General features: G+C 40.3%; 1 protein-coding gene across 5 annotated transcripts in view; it reads left to right on the plus strand.

Annotated features, from left to right (window-relative positions):
- Positions 1 to 11,694: 11,694 nt before the first annotated feature.
- The window catches only part of PARP11 (poly(ADP-ribose) polymerase family member 11), a 55,909-nt gene continuing 45,526 nt past the window's right edge, over positions 11,695 to 22,077 (plus strand). For 2 of the 5 annotated variants that reach the window (XM_017865196.1, XM_017865200.1), the window contains exon 1: positions 11,695 to 11,930. In XM_017865196.1, coding sequence (XP_017720685.1) covers positions 11,913 to 11,930 — 18 coding nt within the window. In that variant the 5' untranslated portion in view covers positions 11,695 to 11,912. Of the gene's footprint in view, positions 11,931 to 12,034; positions 12,797 to 21,806; positions 21,929 to 22,077 lie in introns of those variants that run through there. The other 3 variants (XM_017865199.1, XM_017865197.1, XM_017865198.1) reach the window with 3 other exon arrangements.

Here is a 22,077-nt window from a genome sequence, read left to right on the forward strand (position 1 = left end):
TTATAAAAACTATAAGCCAGTCAGCTTGACAATTATCCCTGGCAGAATTCTAGAACAGAATTTTAAAAGGCTATTTACTCCACAAACATTATTATAATAATAGAAAGAAGGGGGAAATAACCCACAATTTCACCACTTTAACCCATCAACTGAACAGATTATTAAATAGACTCTTTGTAAGTCTTTAGAAAAGCAGAAATCATTCAGAGCCAACCCAAAACCTCAGAAACAAAACACGTCTTCATTTATTCCTTTTTCGATAAGGATATTAGATTGGTAGAAAGAAGAGGCATCAAAACCATACTTTCTTTCAGCATGGCCTTTGACAAGAACTTTTATAATTACCTTGCCATAAGACACGAACTGGCTGGTAGCCAGTGGGTACAACCATGGCCAGGGTAGGAATTATACCTACATGGTGCTGATTAGTTCATAGACCAGCCTGAAGGGAAACTACGGTGGCGGGTCATGGAGATTCTGTCTTTTGAATTTTCCTAACAGTATTTTTTTTTCTCTGCCTTAGAGGACATGCTTGTCAGATATTCCTATGACATGGACAAGGAGGGAAAGTTGATTTGAAGGATGATGGGCTAATACTAATAATAATAGCAATAAACACTTCTTGAGAACTTACTTCATGCCATGAATTGTGTTAAATACACTTTTGGAACAAAATCATCACATGTAAATTGTACCACCCTGTGGGGAAAGTAGCAATATTATCTGCATTTTAGAGATGAGAAAGCTGATGTTTTAAGAGATCAAGTCAATTGTCCAAGATGACATAGCTTATGAGGGAGGAACAAACTTTTGAATCCAGGTATGTCTGGCACCAGAGTCTGAATGAAATGACTCTAAGTAATTTTAACAGCCCACAGCTATGAACTGAAATTCTAATGGTATCACAGGGTGTAACGTCTGCATTTTAATTGTAAACGTCAACTGCATATGTAAGGGCAGGTAGATTTTGCTACATCCACATTAGTGGCTTGGGAGTTTTAGTTGACCAGAGGCTTTAAAGGGAAAACAGTATGACACAACTGTGCAGAAAATTAACCAAATATCAGCTGCATTCATGGAAGCATAGTGCTTAAATCCAGGCAACTAACACCGTCCCACTGGCTGTGAGATCAGAATACATTTTAAGATAAATCAAAGAAAGGTATCCAAGATAGATCTAGAAACGATGTCATATGAAAAATTATTGCAGAAACAGATGATGTGTTTGACCAAGAAGGCCTAAGTCATCACACATTTAAGGAGCAGTCATATTACAAAGGAAGTGTATACTGCATTCCTCTAAAAGGAAGAATGGAGATATATGAGCACAAATTATAAAGAGCCATGCTTTGGCTTACTCTAAGGAAGACTGTTCTAACCTTAGAACAGTCTAGAAATAGAAATGGGCTGCTTCTCCTGTGTGGTCAGTTTGCTGTTACTACAAGATTCTAAACAGACTGGCCAACCGCTTGCTCATGTGGAAGAGATTATTGTGGGGATTAGGAGGAAGACAGATAATAAGTTACTTTCCCAATAAATTCTCACTTTGGGGGGATGAGGCAGGTGGATCACTTGAGCCCAGGAGATTGAGACTAGCCTGGGCAATACAATGAAACCACCTCTCTACAAAAACTAAAAAATTAGCTGGGCATGGTGATGCATACCTATAGTTCTACCTGCTCCGGAGGCTAAGGCGGGAGGATCGCTTGAACACAGACGTTGAGGCTGCAGTGAGCCACGCCACTGCCCTCCAGCCTTGGTGATACAACCAAACTCTGTCTCAAAAACATAACAAAACAAAACAACAAAAAACAACACGAAGACTCAACTTAGGTATTAGCTTAACAGAACTTGTTTGGTGGTTATAGTTCAAGTTGTGAATTATTCCTCAATTGCTTCATCAAATAATCCTCAAATAAGTACAAACAAGTTAAAACAATCTGCCCTATTATGAAATAAAAGAGCTCATTTAATTTTAAATTAGGCTGGGCATGGTGGCTTACACCTGTAATCCCAGCACTTTGGGAGGCCAGGAGTTTGAGACCAGCCTGGGTAACATAGTGAGACCCTGTCTCTAAGAAAAAAAAAAAAAGATAATTTTATTAAGGCACCTGAATTCATATCAGAATTATTCAACTGGTAAAGACCCAGCCCATATCAGAATCAGAATTTAAGACATCACTTTTGATGATAGTGCTCAACTAAGTCCCCTGACCACTTATCTCTGGTTTTGACCCTGCATAGTTAAGGGATTGAGAGTTCTTTGTGAACACTTTGTTCCTAAGGATACATTGCGCTACTTTCATTCAGTCCTGACCATTTGGTTGATTTAGGGGTAAAGCAGTCCTATTAGATTATTGCTACTCCAGAAGGCTGCTCTAAAATGTGCTTGACAAAAGCTGGTCTTGTCCAGAAACAAAATAACTCTCTGGCTTATGAGAGCTTTTGTGCCCCTGGATTGTTTTGTTTTGTGTTTTATTGTTTCATTTTGTTTTGTTTTAATCAGAAATGTTCTTGCCTGTGTTCCAGCGCCATCTTGTGTTAGAAATGAGCATATTTTCCAATCAGGGTGGAAAAAACCCATTTTGGACTGTCAGAGGGACCACTACTCCTTTCTGCACCCGAGAATATCTGGATTGGAAGAAACCCCACAGGTCAAATATTTAATGCCCCTATATCATCTAGGCAAGCCTTCCCCAATATCCCTGCCAGGGGTAGAGATTTTTAGTCTAGGCTCCAGAATAAGCGTAAATCCAGGAGGCTAGGGCTGAAAGAAATTCTCCTAGAACAAATGAAAATGAAATAGTTGACTGAGAGAGATACACAAGCAGTTTTTCCTTTCCATTTCCTTTTAGTTTCACTTTCATAGATCTCCCGGTATGTTAAGAAAAGCAAAGACGTGTGACTGGAGACCTATGGAAATGCTCTGCGGTAGCTTCCGGAGCAGGAATAGATCTGAAATGATGACATAAGAAAATGCATAAATACCCTACAATGAAGGGTAGAAGTTAATTTTTTTAAGAGCAGTGCTTTTCAGTAAGTGACTGCCAGGCAGATCTTGTTCAACCCTATGTCATAATAAGACTTGTCTTAAAATCATTCCATATTTAATTCATTGGGCTTTGAAGAGAAGAATATTATATTTCTCTTCCAATTTTAGGATTATTTAAGATTTGGGTTAATGTTAAGAACCTTCTATCAAATAAAAATACTGCAAGTGTGATGCAAGCATTATCTCAAACCCTGAAAGTAGATGAAGGGTTTTGGATTGGATCATGGGTAACATCCCTTTCCTGCTCTGAGAGTTTCTTACTCTGTGATTTGGGGCCACTCACAAGATCAACAGCAAGTACGTTTGTGTTAAGGTGTCCTGGTCCAAAGAGCCCAGGGGTTAGCAGGGTAAGAGTCTCCTTGTCATTCAGCTGCACAGTTGATTCAAAGTAAGTGATCTGCACCAGATTTCTGATAGTTCACAATTCTCAGCTGCTTCTTGCCCCTTGTGTCCTTTGGGTGGTTTGTAAATTCACTTTATAGTCTCCCTCAATAGACGAAAAATTCCACAAACACAGGGACTGTATCTTTTGCTTCCTACATCTCTGGGCATCTTGGTGCTGATGAATCTGAGCCCAGAATCAGATTTGTGTCAGTATAACACCAAATCATGGACTTTGAGAGACGGCAGCAACCTTGGAGATCACCTGGTTCAATCATCTCATTTTTTAATTGGGAAACTGAGGCCCCAAAATGGGATGTTATGCACAATATCACATAATTCAATGGTACTGAGCTTGGATCAGTCCCGGCGTCTCCTGTTTTAGCCACTAACGATGTATCTCAATCTCTCTGTCTCCACAACAGCAGAGGACATACACTGTTCCCACCCCAGCTTAAAGCAGCTAACCACACACAAGAACCTGCTCCAAACCCGGGAGGTGGAGGTTGCAGTGAGCCAAGATCATGCCATTGCACTCCAGCCTGAGTGACAGAGGGAGGCTCTGTCTCAAAAAATTTTAAAAAGCCCTATGTGAGTGAATGTTGCCTTCTACTTCATAATATATACATTTGCTTTAACATTAAAAATAATGTTAGAGGCTGGGCGCAGTGGCTCACGCCTGTAACCCCAGCACTTTGGGAGGCCGAGGTGGGCGTATCACGAGGTCAGGAGCTGGACGCAGTGGCTCCACGCTGTAACCCCAGCACGTTTGGGAGGCCAGGTGGGCGTTTATTCACGCAGGGGTCAGGAGATGGAAGCCATCCTGGCTAACACGGTGAAACCCCATCTCTACTAAAAATACAAAAAAGTTAGCCAGACATGGTGGCGAGCGCCTGGTAGTCTCAGCTACTTGGGAGGCTGAGGCAGAAGAATGGCGTGAACTCGGGAGGCAGAGGTTGCGGTGAGCTGAGATTGGGCCACTGCGCTCCAGCCTGGGCGACAGAGCGAGACTCAAAAAAAAAAAGAAAAAAGAAAAAGAAAAAATGAGTTAGATTTTTTTTTTCTAATAAGGAAAATTGGTACTGAAGATCTAATAGTAAAGAGTCATTTATTTTCCTTGGCATACTGCTGTAATCCCTGGAGTTAAAACAAAGTTGTAATGTTGGGTGGAGTGCTTGGGGTTCTAGAATGGTGATCCTCCTTGTGAGTATGGTTCCGTGCCCCCTGAAGGTATGTGAGGGAGGATGGAAGTCAGGCAGGGGGGTCAACAGGGGAGGGAAAAGCCAAGACCTTGTCATTTACAAAAATTAATTGTTTTAACAGCTTTGTGGAGGTGTGATTCACATATAATTTATCCATTTAAAGTTCAACGACTTTACAATGTAATGGTTTTCAGTATAAAAGTGCTGTGTCTTGAGAAAACAGGACAGACAGCGTGAGAAGCTGGAGCTGGTGATGGTTGTATTAAAACACATCCCTCCACGCAGTGCCTTTCGGAGTAGAAGAAATAGCGACACCTAGCTTTTAACTCAACGTGTGCTCTGTCCTGCTTCTTGGTTATCTGTAGGGTGTTATTTATTTATTTATTTTTGAGACGGAGTCTCGCTCTGTCGCCCGGGCTGGAGTGCAGTGGCCGGATCTCAGCTCACTGCAAGCTCCGCCTCCCGGGTTCACGCCATTCTCCTGCCTCAGCCTCCCGAGTAGCTGGGACTACAGGCGCCCGCCACCTCGCCCGGCTAGTTTTTTGTATTTTTTAGTAGAGACGGGGTTTCACCGTGTTAGCCAGGATGGTCTCGATCTCGTGACCTCGTGATCCGCCCGTCTCGGCCTCCCAAAGTGCTGGGATTACAGGCTTGAGCCACCGCGCCCAGCCTGTAGGGCGTTATTAAACCAGAGAAGCACCACCCCTACTCCCTGACAAACTGAACTGAAGCCATAGACATTTGCTTTATTTTCTGGGCAGAAATAATGGACTGCAGGGATAAACTAGCAGAAAATAGCGGCTGCTGAATTGGTAAGGGAAAGAAACGAAGGGCCAGGAAATGTCATGAGTGATAAAGCAGTGAGCCACATTTTTTTTTTTTTTAAGGGAAACATAAATTTATCCTAGGGAGTACACTTGAATCCAATCAAGGTTAAGTAATCAGAACTGATATCAGAAGTAGATGGCTTAAAACCACATTAAGAGATGGCAAGAGGCAGCAACTAGGAGCATGGGCTCTAGAGCCAGGCACCAAGGCTCCAGTGCTTGACTTGGGCAAGCTAATAAATCTCTTTGTGTCTCAGATCCCTTACAGGTAAAACGAGGGTAATAAGAGTAGCTACTTCCCTGGGGTGCTTGAGCGAATTATATTTGTTCACAGAGCTTACAACAGTGTCAGGCACATACTAACTGCCTAACATTGTTATAAGTGTCACTTATAACACTGCTTACTAAATGTAAGTATTTGTTAATTATTATACCACGCCCTGTTCAATCTGTGTATCATCCCCCCACTCCTCTTTTCCCAAACTCACATAGACTCTCTCTCTCTCTGTCTCTCTCTCTCTCTGTCTCTCTGTCTCTCTGTCTCTCTCTCTCTCTCTGTCTCTTTCTCTCTCTCTCCCCCTCCACCTCACTCTTCCTTATCACATCAGGCATATTGCTGCTTGGGAAGCTTGTACCAGCTGCTCCCTGTGCATGGAATACCTTTTGTCTAGATATCTATTACTTTTACTTCCTTACGTCCTCCAAGTTTTTCCTTAAATGTTCTCTTCTCAATGAGGGGCATCCTGAGTACTCCCAACATTCCTTGTCCTGATCTATGTTTTTTTTCTATAGTTCTTATCACCTTAGAACATACTATACAATATACTTATTTATTATCTATTATTGTCTATCTCCACATGTCCCTACCCCAAGGCCTGCCCACCCACTGGCATGTAAATCCCATAAAGGCAGAGGCTTTTACAATCTATTTTGTTCCCTGATCTATTCAAGAGGCTACAGACAGTGCCTGGAACATGGAGGGTGCTTGCTAAATATTTATTGAATGAAGAATTGAAGGCTAATTCATATTAGATAATCTGTTGTAATTTCTTGACACCCCTGGGTGTGCTCATTAGAAACAGGCTAAACCCTTGCATGTCTGGAGTGACCTAAGTCCAGCCAGTACACCTTTTGGCTGCCCTTTTCACCACCCGAGGCTTTTACTTTCCTCCCTCTCTCCTACTTTTAAAAATTATTTCTTATGGAAGTCTTTTCCTGCTTTTTGCTCTGAAGCTCAAAGCTTCTCACGCTCTTTTCTAAGTCATTTCTGTTGTCCCTTCCGGATCATTCCTATTAAGGCTTTTTTTTTTTTTTACAATGTGATGACCAAAACCCTAATGTGGCATTCCTGGAAGGAAAGCCCCAGCCAGGAATGTCACAGCTCCAGAGTCTTTTCAGAATTCTCCATCCTCTAATTAGGATGGCCACACATCTCAGCTGCTGCTTTTGACTGCCGCTGTGAGCTGAATGCTGATGTCCATCATTGTGCGTAGATAATTTCCCGGAGCAGTGAAAACTAATAATCAGTGGTATTCTCAATAGAGCCTTGCCATTTAGTGTGGGTGAGTTATTTAACACTTCATTTTTTTTAAGGTTGAATTTAATTCCTTGTCATGTTTCCTAATTAGGAAGATTTGTGAGATTCATTTTGATTTTTTGAAAAATTCCTTTCCAGGAATGCTTATCTCGGCTTCGGTGAATGTTTCATCTGCTTATTTCACCTCTTAATTCCTGCTGGGGTTGTTAACGTGTCAGACTTCAACAGCAGGGCTGATTCTGGGGCTGCCTCATTGTTGGCTGTTTTTCAGATGAGGCTGGGTCTTTATATTCAAGGCGGATGGGCACAAATGCAGCTTTTTCTCCCCTTCCTCCCTCACCCTCTCCTGGCCCCCTTGGCTCTCCTTTTGCGCCTTCTTCCCATCTCCCACTTCTCCTTTCTGTCTAATCCAGCCTTCTCCCACATCCTTTCCTAAAGCTCCCCAAATTCTGGTTGCAAATGTGGCCTTTACGGACAAACAGTTATGATAATAACACTAAAATGACAGATAATGCTGTATCCTGCATCTCACCACTTACTCCGTTCTCTTTCCTCCTTCTATTGTCTTAGAGGAGATTGATTTTTTTCCTCACGAATTCACCTTGCTGCTCTGTTCATCCATTTACCTGTTTTCTCCGTCTGATGATTTTCATTTCCCCTTGGGAATTTCCTCCTAACTCTCTCAGCATTTGAAAACCTAACGAACTTCACGGGGTTCCAGGGAGGGCTGCCATCACTCATGATTCCTGCAACGGGTTTAGCGTGGCTTAAGACATTTCCACCCAGAACGCATGTAGAAAATATGAAAGATCAAGTAAAATGTTTAGTTTTCCTGAGAAAACTGGTGACTGTGGTCAGTATGCATAGTTTCTACTGCAGTGGCTCTTTGCCTGGAACTATGAAGCAGAAGGAACTATGATGATACATCCCCTGCATTAGGCTACCTATCAGAGGAAATTGCAGGGATTGCACGCAGAGAGTATAGTCATCTCTTGATATCCATGGGGAGTTGGTTCCAGAACCCTCCTCGGATACCAAAATCCTGGGATGCTCAAGTCCCTGATATTCAATGATGCATATAACTTACACATATTTGCATATAACCTACATATATCTTCCTGTATACTTTAAATTATCTCCAGTTACTTGTAATACCTAACAACAGTACAAATGCTAGGTAAATAGTTGTTGTACTGTATTGTTCAAGGAATAATGAAAAGAAAAAAGTGTCTGTCGATGGTCAGTATAGACACAACCATCTATTTTTTCCCCAATATTTCTGATCTGCGGTTGGTTGAATGCATGACTGTTGAACCCATGGATATAGAGAGCCAGCTATAAAATGATATTCCCCCATCCCCAATTTCACTCCCTGCGATTTCAGTTTTCCGCTGTCAACCATCACCTGAAAATATTAAGTATAAGATTCAAGAGATAAATAATTCATATTTAAAATTGCATACCATTCTGAGTAGCATAATGAAATCTCATGCCATTCCCTTCCCGTTTTCCCCAAGATGCGAATCCTCCCTTTACTCACTATTTCCATGGTATCTACAGGCACACCTTCTTTTATTGCACTTTGCTTTATCATGCTTCACAGATGTTGCTTTTTTTTTCTTTCTTATTTATTTATTTATTTTTTTTACAAATTGAAAGTTTGTGGCACCCTGCTCAAGCAAGTCTGTTTCGATTTTCTAACAGCATGTGCTCTCTTTATGTTTCTGTGTCACATTCTGGTAATTCTCACAATAATCCAAATTTTTCATTATCATTCTATCTGTCATGGTAATCTGGGATCAGTGATTTTTGATGTTACTATTAGAATTGTTTCAAGATGTTGTGAACCGCACTCATATAAGAGCAAACTTAATTGATCAATGTTGTGTGTGTTCTGACTGCTCCATCACCCAGCCCTTTCCCTGTCTCTCTTTCTTTCCTCAGGCCTCCTTATTCCCTGAGACACAAGAGTATTGAAATTAGGCCAATTAATAACTCTACAATGGCCTCTAAGTGTTTAAGCGAAGGGAAGATCACACATCTCTCACTTTAAATCAAAAGCTAGAAATGATTAAGCTTAGTTAGGAAAGTGTGTCAAAAGCCAAGATAGGTCAACATCTAGGTCTGTTGTACCAAACAGTTAGCCAAGTTGTGATTGCAAAGGGAAAGTTCTTAAAAGTGCTACTCCAGTAAACACACAATGATAAGAAAGCGAAAAAACTGTATTGTTGCTATGGAGAAAGTTTCAGTGGTCTGGATAGAAGATCAAACCAGCCACAACACAGCCTAATCCAGAGCAAGGCCCTAACTCTCTTCAATTCTGTGAAAGTGGAGAGAAATGAAGAAGCTGCAGAAGACGCTTGAAGCTATCAGAGGTTGGTTAATGAGGTTTAAGAAAGAAGAGATCTCCACAGGCCGGGCACGGTGGCTCACGCCTGTAATGCCAGCACTTTGGGAGGCAGAGGCAGGTGGATCACGAGGTCAGGAGATCGAGACCATCCTGGCTAACACGGTGAAACCCCGTCTCTACTAAAAATACAAAAAACTAGCTGTGCGAGGTGGCGGGCGCCTGTAGTCCCAGCTACTCGGGAGGCTGGGGCAGGAGAATGGCGTGAACCCGGGAGGCAGAGCTTGCAGTGAGCCCAGACAGCGCCCCTGCACTCCAGCCTAGGCGACAGAGCGAGACTCTGTCCCCCGCTCCCTCCAAAAAAGAATACCAACTAGCACCAAATGGCACATGCTTGCCTTACTGCATTAAAGCTGGATATCCATTATCTTGTCCTGTAGTCTTAAACATTTTTCTGAGGTTTTGACCAATGCATCAAGAAGAAAGAAACGCCTTATTTGCAAGTGATAATGATTGTCTATGTACAAATTCAGAGGGATGAACTGTCAAGCTGTTAGAACTAATAAGACATTTTTTCATATTGTGGTAGGACACAAGGTAAATAAACAAAAATCAATAGCTTTCCTAAATTACATCATTCCCAAAAAAACTACAAAATATCTAAGAACAAACTTCCCAAGGATTATGCAAACCTATGTGATTTTTTTTTTTTACGGATTCTGATGCAGATCTGAAAAAAAATATTTTTAATGCATCTAAAGATATAGAAAACAAGTATTTCTGAACGGAAAGACTCATGATATTGAAAATTTTGAAAAAGAAGAGAATTAGGAGAGAGGTTCCTTTATGAAAAGGCAAATATGTTAAAGATGTAATGATTATAACTGCGGCATATTTTAGGAATAAGCAGATAATTAATAGAGGAGAATGTTCAGAAACAGATATACACGTGTATGTATACCTATGTATATGTATATGCAAATTTAGGTTGTAATTAACAGTGGCACTTCAAAGTAGTGAGGAAAGAATGGATTATTCAATAAATGACATAAGGGCAATTAGTTAACCATTTGGCAAAAATAATCTCTTATTAAACAATCTTATTTCCAAGAGTTAATTCCAAGGAAGTAAATGGACAAATGTGAAGAAATGCCTGTTGAAGCACTTTTTTTGGAATAGCGAAAAATAGAAAACCACACAAATGTCTACTCAGTAGATTATTTCAAATGTGTATATTTGTGTGTACGTAGTATACATAGAAATTATGGAATGCCATAAGTCTACTTTAAAATATGGCCAGGTGCAAGATGGCTCACACTTGTAATCCCAGCACTTTGGGAGGCCCAGGCAGGTAGATCACCTGGGGTCAGGAGTTCGAGACCGGCCTGGCCAACATGGCAAAAACCCATCTTTACTAAAAATACAAAAATTAGCTGGACGTAGTGGCGCACGCCTGTAATCCCAGCTACTCAGGAGCCTGAGGCACAGGAATCGCTTGAACTCGGGAGGCGGAGGTTGCAGTGACCAAAGATGGCGCCACTAAAAGATGAAATAGATTTAAACTAAATGGAATGGAAGGATATCCACATAATCTTTAAAGTGAAAAAAAAATCAGATTCTAAATCTATAGGTATTCTTTGATCATATTTATTTTTTCAATGTGTAGAGGCATAGAAAAGTCCAGAAGGATCTATAATGAGCTGTTTTGTTTTCATTTTCCATGGGGTAGATCCTTTATTGCATGGAGATTATTTCACTCTGTTAGCTCTCTTTACATCAGTAGGAATACATCCTCATGGTTTTAAACTTCTTGACACTCTACCCTAGGTAAATATGCTCGCATAGAACTCGCTATTCACCGTATTACCCATAAATCATATTGCACTTTTTAACTTTTCTAAATTACTTACTTTTTGCTTTCTTTTCTAGATTATAAAATTCGTGAGGGCAGGGACCGTATGTAAAGGTTCACTTGTGAGCAAATAACCTTCATTTATTGAACTCTGTGTACCAAATACTGCGCTAAATGCTTTCAATAATCTCACTCAGGGAGATATTACTACCATCTCCATTTTGAGGATGAAGATATTGAAAGATTATGAAGTTTCTCCCAAATGCCATTGCCAGGCCTGTGTGACTCTTGGCCGTTACACGGTGATCAATAAAAATCTGTTTCATAGGAAAGAAATACAGCCAGCCATGGCTTTAAGATCACTGGGTGCTGTAGTTGGATCAGAAACCCTTTAAACTCCTTCATAAGACAGATACTCGCAAGCCCCGCCCAGGACGACCGCCCGCGTGCGTACGGATAAGCGTGCAGGGGCGGGGCGAGCTTGTGGAAGTGGGGCGGGGACAGCTCTGATTGGCCAGCGTCGGGCGGAAGTAGGGAGGTTGGGTGGTCTGTAAATGCTGGCTTGTGACAGGGAGGGGGAGAAGGAAGGCCTTCGTAAAGGTTGCCTCTCCGTCCCTTCGCTCCCGGGGACCCGCGGAAAAAAAAAAATCCAACACCCAGGCCCCGCGGCTAGCCCCTTCCCACAGCCTCTCTCCGCTCGATTTTGTCACCGTTATGTGGGAAGCGAATCCGGTGAGTAGCCGGGCGGGACGGGGCGGGCCCAGTGGGCGGGGTTGATGAGAGAGGGGCGGGAGGGGGCCACCGGAACTGCTTCCCCGCGCTGGCTTCAGTCTGGGTGTTGAGTTCCGGGACCGGAGTGCCAGGGCCTTTTGGCTTCTGCAGTCTGTACCTTTTTCAGCAGTGGAGGTGCCTCGGTAGAGTCTCCAATGCATTATTGTTTTGTTGTTACAGTTATTTATTTTACTTCCTGTGATGTTTCAGCCTCATGCCTTCACCGTTTGTTTTTTGTCGTTGTTGTTTTTGAGACGGAGTCTCGCACTGTCGCCCAGGCTGGAGTGCCGTGGCGCGATCTCGGCTCACCGCAACCTCCGTCTCCCGGGTTCAAGCGATTTTCGTGCCTCAGCCTCCCGACTCCCTTCACTGTTTTTTGAAACTTTGTGTTTTGCTTTCTAATTGGAGTAACTGGCCTTGGAACCTGTAGTCAATCATTTGCCTCAGGTTTACCTGCCAGTCCCATCCGTCTAAAGCAAGGGAATTCGACCCCCTTGTCTTGAATGGGCCTAAGAGGAGCCGTCAGTTCTCCTTTTCCCTTCTTGGTGGACAGCCGTTTAAAACTTGGAGTATGGACTGTTATGTTCTTAGATATTTTCGTTCAGTGGACAAAGTGATGATCTGGGACATATCAACTGCAAGTCTGCCGTCTTCCTTGGTTGACTCTGGTATTTTCATTATGACTTCATGTATTTTTCTCTCCTTTGCTTTTATACATTTATTTATTTAAAGTGCAACATAGGGGCGGAAAAGTGTCATACCTTTCCTTACCACCCATTGTAAGGATCACAGCCACCGCTCCTTGAAACAGAAGATAGGTTAACAAGGTAAAGCATAGCAAATCTAATCAAAGTTTTACGCCACCCGGCACTTCAGAGACCAGGGAGATCTCTGTTTTTATGCGTAGGACCCGTGAAGCATAGACAACTGTATAAAATGTGATCGGACAAAGGATATACTCTCATGTTAATAAACTGAGGGAGGAAACCCACCAAGGCCTGTTTGTTCAGATTCTTCTTGACCTTTCTGTGTATCATTTCTTCCTCCTACAGAGGAGGAAGGACCCTTGTGGAATGAGGGTCTTAGCGACCTACTATCAGGCAAAGTAGGTTAGAGAATCTCTTTATGGCCAGTTCCTATAGAGAATGGCAGGGAGAGGTTACAGTAATAGTTCCAGTTTTTATGGCTTGCTTTGTAGGAGAGGAATTCTAGTTTCTCTCACTCACCTTGGGGAAGAAGAATTCTGGTTTCTGTGACTCACTTCAGGGACGAAAGATGGGCAGGAGACAGAAGGGTAAGAGAAGATCAGAGGGAGACTTTGCTTCCGAGGCTGCTGCTGAGGCCTTCCAATCTCTATTAGTTCGGAGTACTCAGCATGCCAAAGTATCATACTTCTGGGTAGCATTTTCTGAACCCCAACACAACCCTCAGAGAGTGGGATCTATTTGCCAAGAGTATTCTTCTGTTGCGATGGTTGAAACTGCCTGGTAAGATGGCAAATGTACGGTATTTACAACTTAGGAGTTGACTGGAAAAATGGCAGAATCATATTTCAGCAAGCTGTTGGACTGAATACGGTCGTGCGCCTCTTAACAATGGGGATACGTTCTGAGAAATTGGTTGTTGGGTAATTTTCTCATTGTGCGAACATCATAGAGTATACTTTCTTAAGCCTACTACACACCTAAGGCTATATGGAATAGCCTATTGCTCTTAACCTAGAAATCTGTACAGCGTATTATTGTACTGAATACTGGAGGCATTTGTAACACAATGGAAAGTATTTATGTATCCAAACATAGAAAAGGTACAGTAAAATAAAGTATTATAATCTTTCTGTTGTATATGCAATCCATGGTTGACTGAAAGCTTTTATGCAGTGCATAATTGTATATGAAACATACGAAACTACCCCAATGCTGAGATAACTGCTTAAATTTACTTTAATGACCCCTAATTTCCATATTTGCAATAATTTCCTATAATCAGTATTCTTCCCCTCTCGTTTCTGTAATATATTTCCAGATAACTTAGAAAGTTTATCAGTACATTTCCCTAAGGATTTTTTTTTTTTTTTTTTTTTTTTGAGACAGAGTCTGGCTCTGTTGCCCAGGCTGGAGTGCAGTGGCCGGATCTCAGCTCACTGCAAGCTCCGCCTCCCGGGTTCATGCCATTCTCCTGCCTCAGCCTCCTGAGTAGCTGGGGCTACAGACGCCCGCCACCTCGCCCGGCTAGTTTTTTGTATTTTTTTAGTAGAGACGGGGTTTCACCGTGTTAGCCAGGATGGTCTCGATCTCCTGACCTTGTGATCCGCCCGTCTCGGCCTCCCAAAGTGCTGGGATTACAGGCTTGAGCCACCGTGCCCGGCCTTTCCCTAAGGTTTTAAATTAAGTTTTTATCCAGTAGAAACTAGTCTGTTGGTCTGGATTTATTGGTTGCACATTATGCTTCCTTCTTGTGCATCATATAACAATAGTCATCATCTTAGTATTTTTGACTCATACATATAATACTCTCATCAAGCCACATTAGAGGAAAGTAATTACTTGTATTTGATTTTAGCAAAAATAATTTAGAATGAGAATGTGCTCTCTGCTTATATATTCAGTTTCACTATCTGTCATCAACAACCTGCATTTTGTATTTATATCTGTGTATATCTTTATGTAACTATATACTCCATTTTTGTTATCAGTCCTTCTTAATTTTTCCATAACAAACCCTTTAGCCACCCAAGTATATGTCTTACTCAGGGTTTTAAATCTTTCGCTATATTGTAAGCTCCATACGGACAGAGATTTTTCTCTGTTATTTTTTTCTATAGTATCTTGAATTAGAGAACAGAGCCTGACACATATTAGGCACTCAATAAATATTTGTTGAATTCATGATGGTGGTTGGACGAGCATGGACTAAAGATAATTCTTTGCTCCTACTATGAATTTTCCCTCCTCCGTCACACATACATCGGAATTTGCTGTTGGATTATTTGTGTGTTTGTGAGAATTATAAAGGCATTAATTAATGTCTTATATACTTGGTTTGTTACATCATTATCTCATTTCTTTGTAAGAAATGGGTTTTCTTTTTTTTTTTTTTTTTGAGACGGAGTCTTGCTCTGTCGCCCAGGCTGGAGTGCAGTGGCCGGATCTCAGCTCACTGCAAGCTCCGCCTCCCGGGTTTACGCCATTCTCCTGCCACAGCCTCCGGAGTAGCTGGGACTACAGGCGCCCGCCACCTCGCCCGGCTAGTTTTTTGTATTTTAGTAGAGACGGGGTTTCACCATGTTAGCCAGGATGGTCTCGATCTCCTGACCTCGTGATCCGCCCGTCTCGGCCTCCCAAAGTGCTGGGATTACAGGCTTGAGCCACCGCGCCCAGCCAAGAAATGGGTTTTCTTTGAAATCACCTGTGCGATTTTGCTTAATTTCAGCAGAGCAGGCTGACTTTTGTTAAAAGTGGGGAACCCTCCACAGATCCTCCCACATTCTTCTTCTGTCACCCAAATAAGACATTTGTCTTACTGCTACCGTATTTTGTTACTACTAATAGTTTTTCTTCCTATGAGCATATGAATGCTATCGATAAGCACAATTTGGTTTTAAAAATCAACATTCTACATGTGGGTTTCTCTAGTAATTTGTTAGTGTATTTTAGTTTCGCTTTCCTGGTTTCACTTACCGCAATTTCAGTTACCAGAAGTCAGCTGCGGTCTGAAAATATGAAATGGAAAATTCCGGAAATGAACAATGAATAACTTTTAAGTTGCATACTGTACTGTGTAGTGTGATAAAATCTCACGCCATTCTGCCTGGGGCCATGAATCATCCCTTTGTCCAGCATATCCACACTGCATATACTTTACCTGCCTGCTGGTCATATAATAACATATAATGGCACTCACTTATTTACTGAGCACGTATTGTAAGCTAGTTGGTGCCAAGTCCCAGGGATTACAGTGGTGAACAGAACAGACTAGGTCCCAACCTTTATGGGTTTGCAGTCTGGTGCAGGCAGGCAGACATGAAACAAATAATTATACAGTTAATATTTAATGTGATAAAAGGATACGAAAGAAAAAGAGTACTGTGACAGTGTAGGGGGAGCTGGTACTAGAGTGGGCAGTCAGGAAAGGCCACCCTGTGAAAGTAACTTTTATAGAGATCTGAAGGATTGAGCAAGCATTAGCTAGGTAAAGGTTGGCTGGAAGGTGGGGAGAGCTGTGCAGACAGCAGAGATTGTGTGAGCAAAGATCCTGAGGCAGAAAGGAGCTTGGTGCTTTTGAAAAAGAGAGAAGCCTATGTGACTGGGACACAGTGTGCCAGAAGACAAGCCCAGGAGGTAGGAACCAGGCCATGCGTGGATTTGTGGCACATGTTTAGTATTTTAAACTTTATCCTTAGAGGAGTGGTAACACATTGAAGGAAGTGTCATGAACATATTTATGTTTTTAAGAAGATTACTCTGGCTGCTGTATAGAAAATGAGTTTATGTATTAGAAAATATGGTAGACATAATAATGGCCTCCCAAAGATAACCACATCTTAATAGCCAGAATCTGTGAATATGTCGTTACATGGCAAAGGGGAGGTGATTAGCTAATTGGCTGACCTTAAGATAAAGAGATTATCTTGGATTATCGGGGGTGGGGGGGCCCAAGGTAATCACAAGGGTCCTTAAAAGTACAACATGGGAACAAAAGACATGGAGTGACTATGGAAGAATGGTCAAAGAGATACAACGTGGCTGGCTTTGGAGGTGAAGGAAGGAGGTCACAAGCCAAGGTATGTGGGTAGCTTCTAGAAGCTTGAAAAACCACGGAAATAGATTCTCTCCTACAACCTTCAGAAGGGAATCAAACTCAACTTGATTTTAGCCTATTGAGACGCATGCAAGATTTCCACAGAAATGTAAGAAAATAAATTAGTGTTGTTTTTAAGCAACTGTGTTTGTGGTAATTTGTTCTAGCAGCAAAAGAAAACTAATACTGAGGGGGATAAGAGACTGTAGGAAGACTGATAGGTTATAGTATAGTCCAGGGTAGAGATGAAGGTGACTTGGACTATGTGGTGTGACTATGAAGTCACCTATGAAGGTGATTACTAAGTGGGGAGAGAGAAAGAAGATCAATTCAAGCTGCGTCTTAGATGATGACTTAGCTTTCTGGCACAGGCAGCCAGGAACAAGATGTTTTCACTGAGCTTGGAAAAGGGAAGGCCATATGGAAGATAACAGGAGTTTGTTTTTTAACTCACTATGTTTAATGTGCTTATGAGGCATCAAGTAGTAAAGTTTGGAAGGCAGTTGTTTAGGTAGGTAAGTCTGGAGCTCAGAGAAGGCTGGGCTGGAAATTGAAATTTGAGCCTCAGTGTCAATAGATAGTCTGTCACCCAGGCTGGAGTGCAGTGGCATGATCTCGGCTAACTGCAACCTCTGCCTCCTGGGTTCAAGTGATTCTCCTGCCTCAGCCTCCTGAGTAGCTAGAACTACAGGTGTGCACCACCACAACTGGCTAATTTTTGTATTTTTAGTAGAGACAGGATTTTACCGTGTTGGCCAGGCTGGTCTTAAACTCCTGACCTCAAGTGATCCACCTGCCTAGGCCTCCCAAAGTCGTGGGATTACAGGCGTGAACCACCATGCCCAGCGCCCATTAAAACAGTGTTTTAGAAATTAATGTTTTTATTATCATTGAGAAGGATGATTTTTTTTTTCTTACAAAGTACTTGTATCTAATTTGATGATAGATAGTTTGAGATGAAGGTTAGACCACATTTTGATTACCGTATATGTCTACTAAATTAGGAAATGTTATGCCACAATTATAGATGATCAGGAATTGAAACTTGTGTTTGCTGGCCCTGTCAGATGTTTTGGAATATCAAGGTCAAACACAGACTGAGAAGTTATTGGAAGATTTCTCCCTGAAGATACCTTGTGCTCTTTCAGTTGCTCGATTGACAAGCCTATAATATTAGGGTGAATGTTTCAACCAGCCTGAATGTTTGAAAAATAGTAACAAATGGATTCTTAAATCATTTTCTGACTTCTTCAGTATCTGGAAAGTATTTTCCCATGTTTTGTTTTAACATTTAGTCATGTTCTTTATACACACAATAGTGTAATCAGTCTCACTCTCTGATGAGTGACGAAAACCATCAGGTTTTGGGAAGGAATCACATCCTAGCAATTGAGCCATTTGCAACATAGCTTGGTGACTTTGAAAAATATATCTTATTCTCAGCATTAAAAATCAGGGTATTTTGGCCCTGAAGTAGTAGGTTCACACTATTTAAAATTCTAGATATATCTCTGCTATTCTCCACTTAAGCAGGCTTCTAGAAAACAGAATTACTTTTTGGTATTGTCAGCATTATGAAGAATTTTTTTTTTTTTTTTTAAATCTCATCCCTCATTTCAGAAACTTGTCAGCACCTTTTTCCTTGACAGCCAGCAAACTTGCGTGGGAAGAATAATCTTGCAAATGCTGCCACTTCCTTCTGCAACATCTGAGAGCACGTACTCTGAATAGTCAATATTTGATGATGTTTAATTTCCATTATTTCCTTCAACACTCAATTATAATCAGGAGGCATATTGTTGACTCCCTATTTCATATAAAGAATCTTTTAGTGATATAACAGTGTATGTTTTTGCTGTTTGTATACTTCATGCTCTGTCAGTTTTGAATGTCTTACGCCTTTTTCAACTTATGTCATAGCTCACAAAAGTATCATTGTCTAAATAAAAACTGTCTTCCCTGTACTATAAGTTTTCACTGATATGTAGAACAAAAAGTTGTTATACTTATATATATACTATATATGTGTCAAGCACTGATTTATATTTTCTCCACAGGTAGTTTGTCCAATTGTAAAACAAAATATATGCTGAAACACTCACGTGATAGTAATTGCTCTCCTATATTTTGTTGCATGACAATATAAGACATTGAATAGAATCATTTAATAGAGAATTTTGGTCAATAGCTTGTTTCTTCTCAGGCAGTAAATTTGAATTGACTAGCTTCTCAGCAGTATCAAGAATCTTTAACTGTTTCAGCTGAGGAATGCGTTTTTTCTCTTGGTTTCTTCTTTATCCATATCAACAAAGCAAATGGACTTTGTGCTTTGTGTGAAAATAATCTGAAAGTTTCCTTGAGTTTTATACTACTATATTTAAGTAAATGCTAACTATGGCTGATGTGAAATGTATCAACAGAGTGAATATAATGGAATATTATAGTGAATGGTAACTTTAAAGAAAATAAAGTGATTTTCATGCAGATCATCATTAATCTTACATTTCAGCTTTTCAAAATGTATGTTGACAAATTTATTTCATTACTTTGCCCCTGAAAATGCCTGTGAATGATCTCATAATTCCTGACGACCATCTTTTGAAGATTCTGAGAGAAAACAAGAAGGGCTAGGACTGAGCCATGAGGAACTCTAAAAGTTACAAGCTCAGGAGAAGTCAAAGTGAAAGGAGACTGAGAATTTATGATCAAAAAATAAGATGATCTGAAGAGTGTCATATCATAGAAACCAAGCGAAGAGTGATTCAGGACAGAGGATAAACTGTGAAATGTTACTGTGACATAAGTAAGATGAGAACTGAAAAGAGCATAGGATTTAGTAATATGAAGTTCATTAGACATCCTAGGAAGTATCTTTTGTTTGTTTGTTTTTAAGTGATGATGGGTGGGAAAGGTTGGATCAGCTAGAAAAGTTAAATTGGAGTGAGTGATAGCATAGAAAGTGAAGAAATAAACATATTATGTAGGCAGAGTTACAGTTAATAAGCCACCAAAGGAGACAAGATGAAATCCTAAAAGCACGCAATCTGAAAGAAGATAGAAAAAGAAGAAAAACAGAACAAAGGACAGGTGGGGCTAAAAAAAAAAAAAAAAAAAAAAAAGCAAATAACAAGATGGTAAACTTAAAGCTAATCATATCAATAATCATACTACATATAAATGCATCAAACACTCCAATTAAAAGACATAGATTTTCAGACTGGATTAAAAAAAAACAAGACCCAAGTATAAGTTGTCTGTAAGAAATACGCTTTGAATGTAAAGACATGAATAGAATAAAACTGAATAGAGAAAGATACACAGTGCTAACACTAATGAAGAGAAAGTGTGAATGGTGTATTATTAAGGTAGATTTCAGAGATAATGATATTATCAAGGATAAAGAATGATAAAGAGATCAGTTAACCAGAAACAATCCTGGATATTTTAGACATCTAATATTAGAGCTTTAAAATACATGAAACAAAATCAATAGAATAGCAATAAGAAATAGAAAGATACCCAATTATACTGGAGATTTCAGTAGTTTTCTCCAAATAATTGATGGAATAAGTATATTGAAAATGAGCAGCAGTATAAAAAACCTTAACACCACTATCAACTAACTTGATCTGTTTGGCATTTATAGAACAGTTCACCCATCAACAGCTGAAATACATGGGTTTTCTTTTTTTCCAGCTACATAGAGTACATGTAAAAAGATGTACCATATTCTGGCCCATAAAACATGTCTCAGTACATTTGAAAGAATTGAAGTCATGCAAGATGTACTTTCTGACCTAAATGGAGTTAAGTTACAAACCAGTGACAGAAAGATCTGTAAAATTCCCAAGCATTTGGTAAATAAATAACACTTTAAGGTAACCCATGGGTTAAAGAAATGAAAAGAGAAATAGAAAATATGAAAACACAATATATCAAATTTGTAGATGGTGCCAAAGCAGTACTTAGAGGGAAATTTGTAGCTAAATTAATGGCTGTATTAGAAAAGAAGAAATGTTACAAATCAATAATCGCAGCTTTCTAAGAAACTAGAAAAAGAAGAGGAAGTTAAACAGGAGCAAGGAAATAAAGGTTGGAGTGGAAATCACTACAACAGAAAACAACAGTGAAAATCAGTGAAACCGAAAGCTGGTTCTTTGAGAACATCAATACTATTAATAAGTTTCTAGCCCAACAGATCAGGAGAAAAAGACAAATTACCAATATTAAGAATGAGAGAGGTAACATCACTACATATTCTAAAGACATCAAAAGGATAATAAAGGAATGTTATGAACAACTTTATATCAAGCACTATGACAACTTAGATCAAATGGACATATTCCTAGAGACACATAAACTACTAAAGCTCACTGAAGAAACAGATAACACAAATAGTGTAACATCTGTTAAAGAATTTGAATTTGCAGGAAAAATCGTTCTAAAAGAAAATTCTAGGTCCAGATGGTTTCAGTGGTGAATTCTACCAAATATTTAAGGAAGAAATAATACTAATTAACACAGTTTTAGAAAATTGAAGAGGAGGTAATATTTCACAGTTCATGAGGCTGTCATACCTTTATTTCAAAACCCATCATAGAAAACTGCAGACCAATATCCTGCATGAACATATGTGCACAATTTTAAACAGAATTTCAGCAACTCAAATCTAACATATATAAAAGGATTAATACATCATGACCAACTGGTGTTTCTTCCAAGAATGCAAGGTTGGTTTAATATTTGAACAGCAATCAATGTAATTCACCAGGTAAACAAACTAAAATGAAAAGCTATATGGTGATTCCAGTACATGCAGAAAAAGCCTTTGACAAAATCGAATATCGACTCCTGATTAAAATTCTCAGCAACCTAGGCATAGAAAGGATCTTGCTCAACCTAACGAAAGGTGTGTGGAAGGGGGTTAACTCAGCAGGCTGGGGTTGTTCAAACCTTGCCCATTCTTAAGCTTGTTTCCATGACTGTCCTTTGCTCACCTCCAGGGAACTAAGCTCTTGAAATTTTTTGTCTTAATAGTGTATTTGCATGCCTGAGTCCTTGAGCCGTGCTATACCAGTTTCTCCAGATTATTTATACTAGCAATGCGGTTTATGGTGAAGACCTGCTTTCCCTCTGGGAATCTGGAACTTCAGTAACAGGTCAGTCACACAGGTGCTGTTACGTTTACATGACTGAAACCCAGTAAAAACCCTGTACACTTTGGCTCAAGTGAACTTCCTTGGTTGGTAACACTTTGCACGTATTGTCACACATAGTTGGAAGAATGAAATGTGTTCCATGTGACTAC

Source organism: Rhinopithecus bieti, unplaced genomic scaffold (genome assembly GCF_001698545.2).
Source record: "Rhinopithecus bieti isolate Rb0 unplaced genomic scaffold, ASM169854v2 scaffold_81889, whole genome shotgun sequence".
In the NCBI taxonomy this organism is placed as follows: domain Eukaryota; kingdom Metazoa; phylum Chordata; class Mammalia; order Primates; family Cercopithecidae; genus Rhinopithecus; species Rhinopithecus bieti.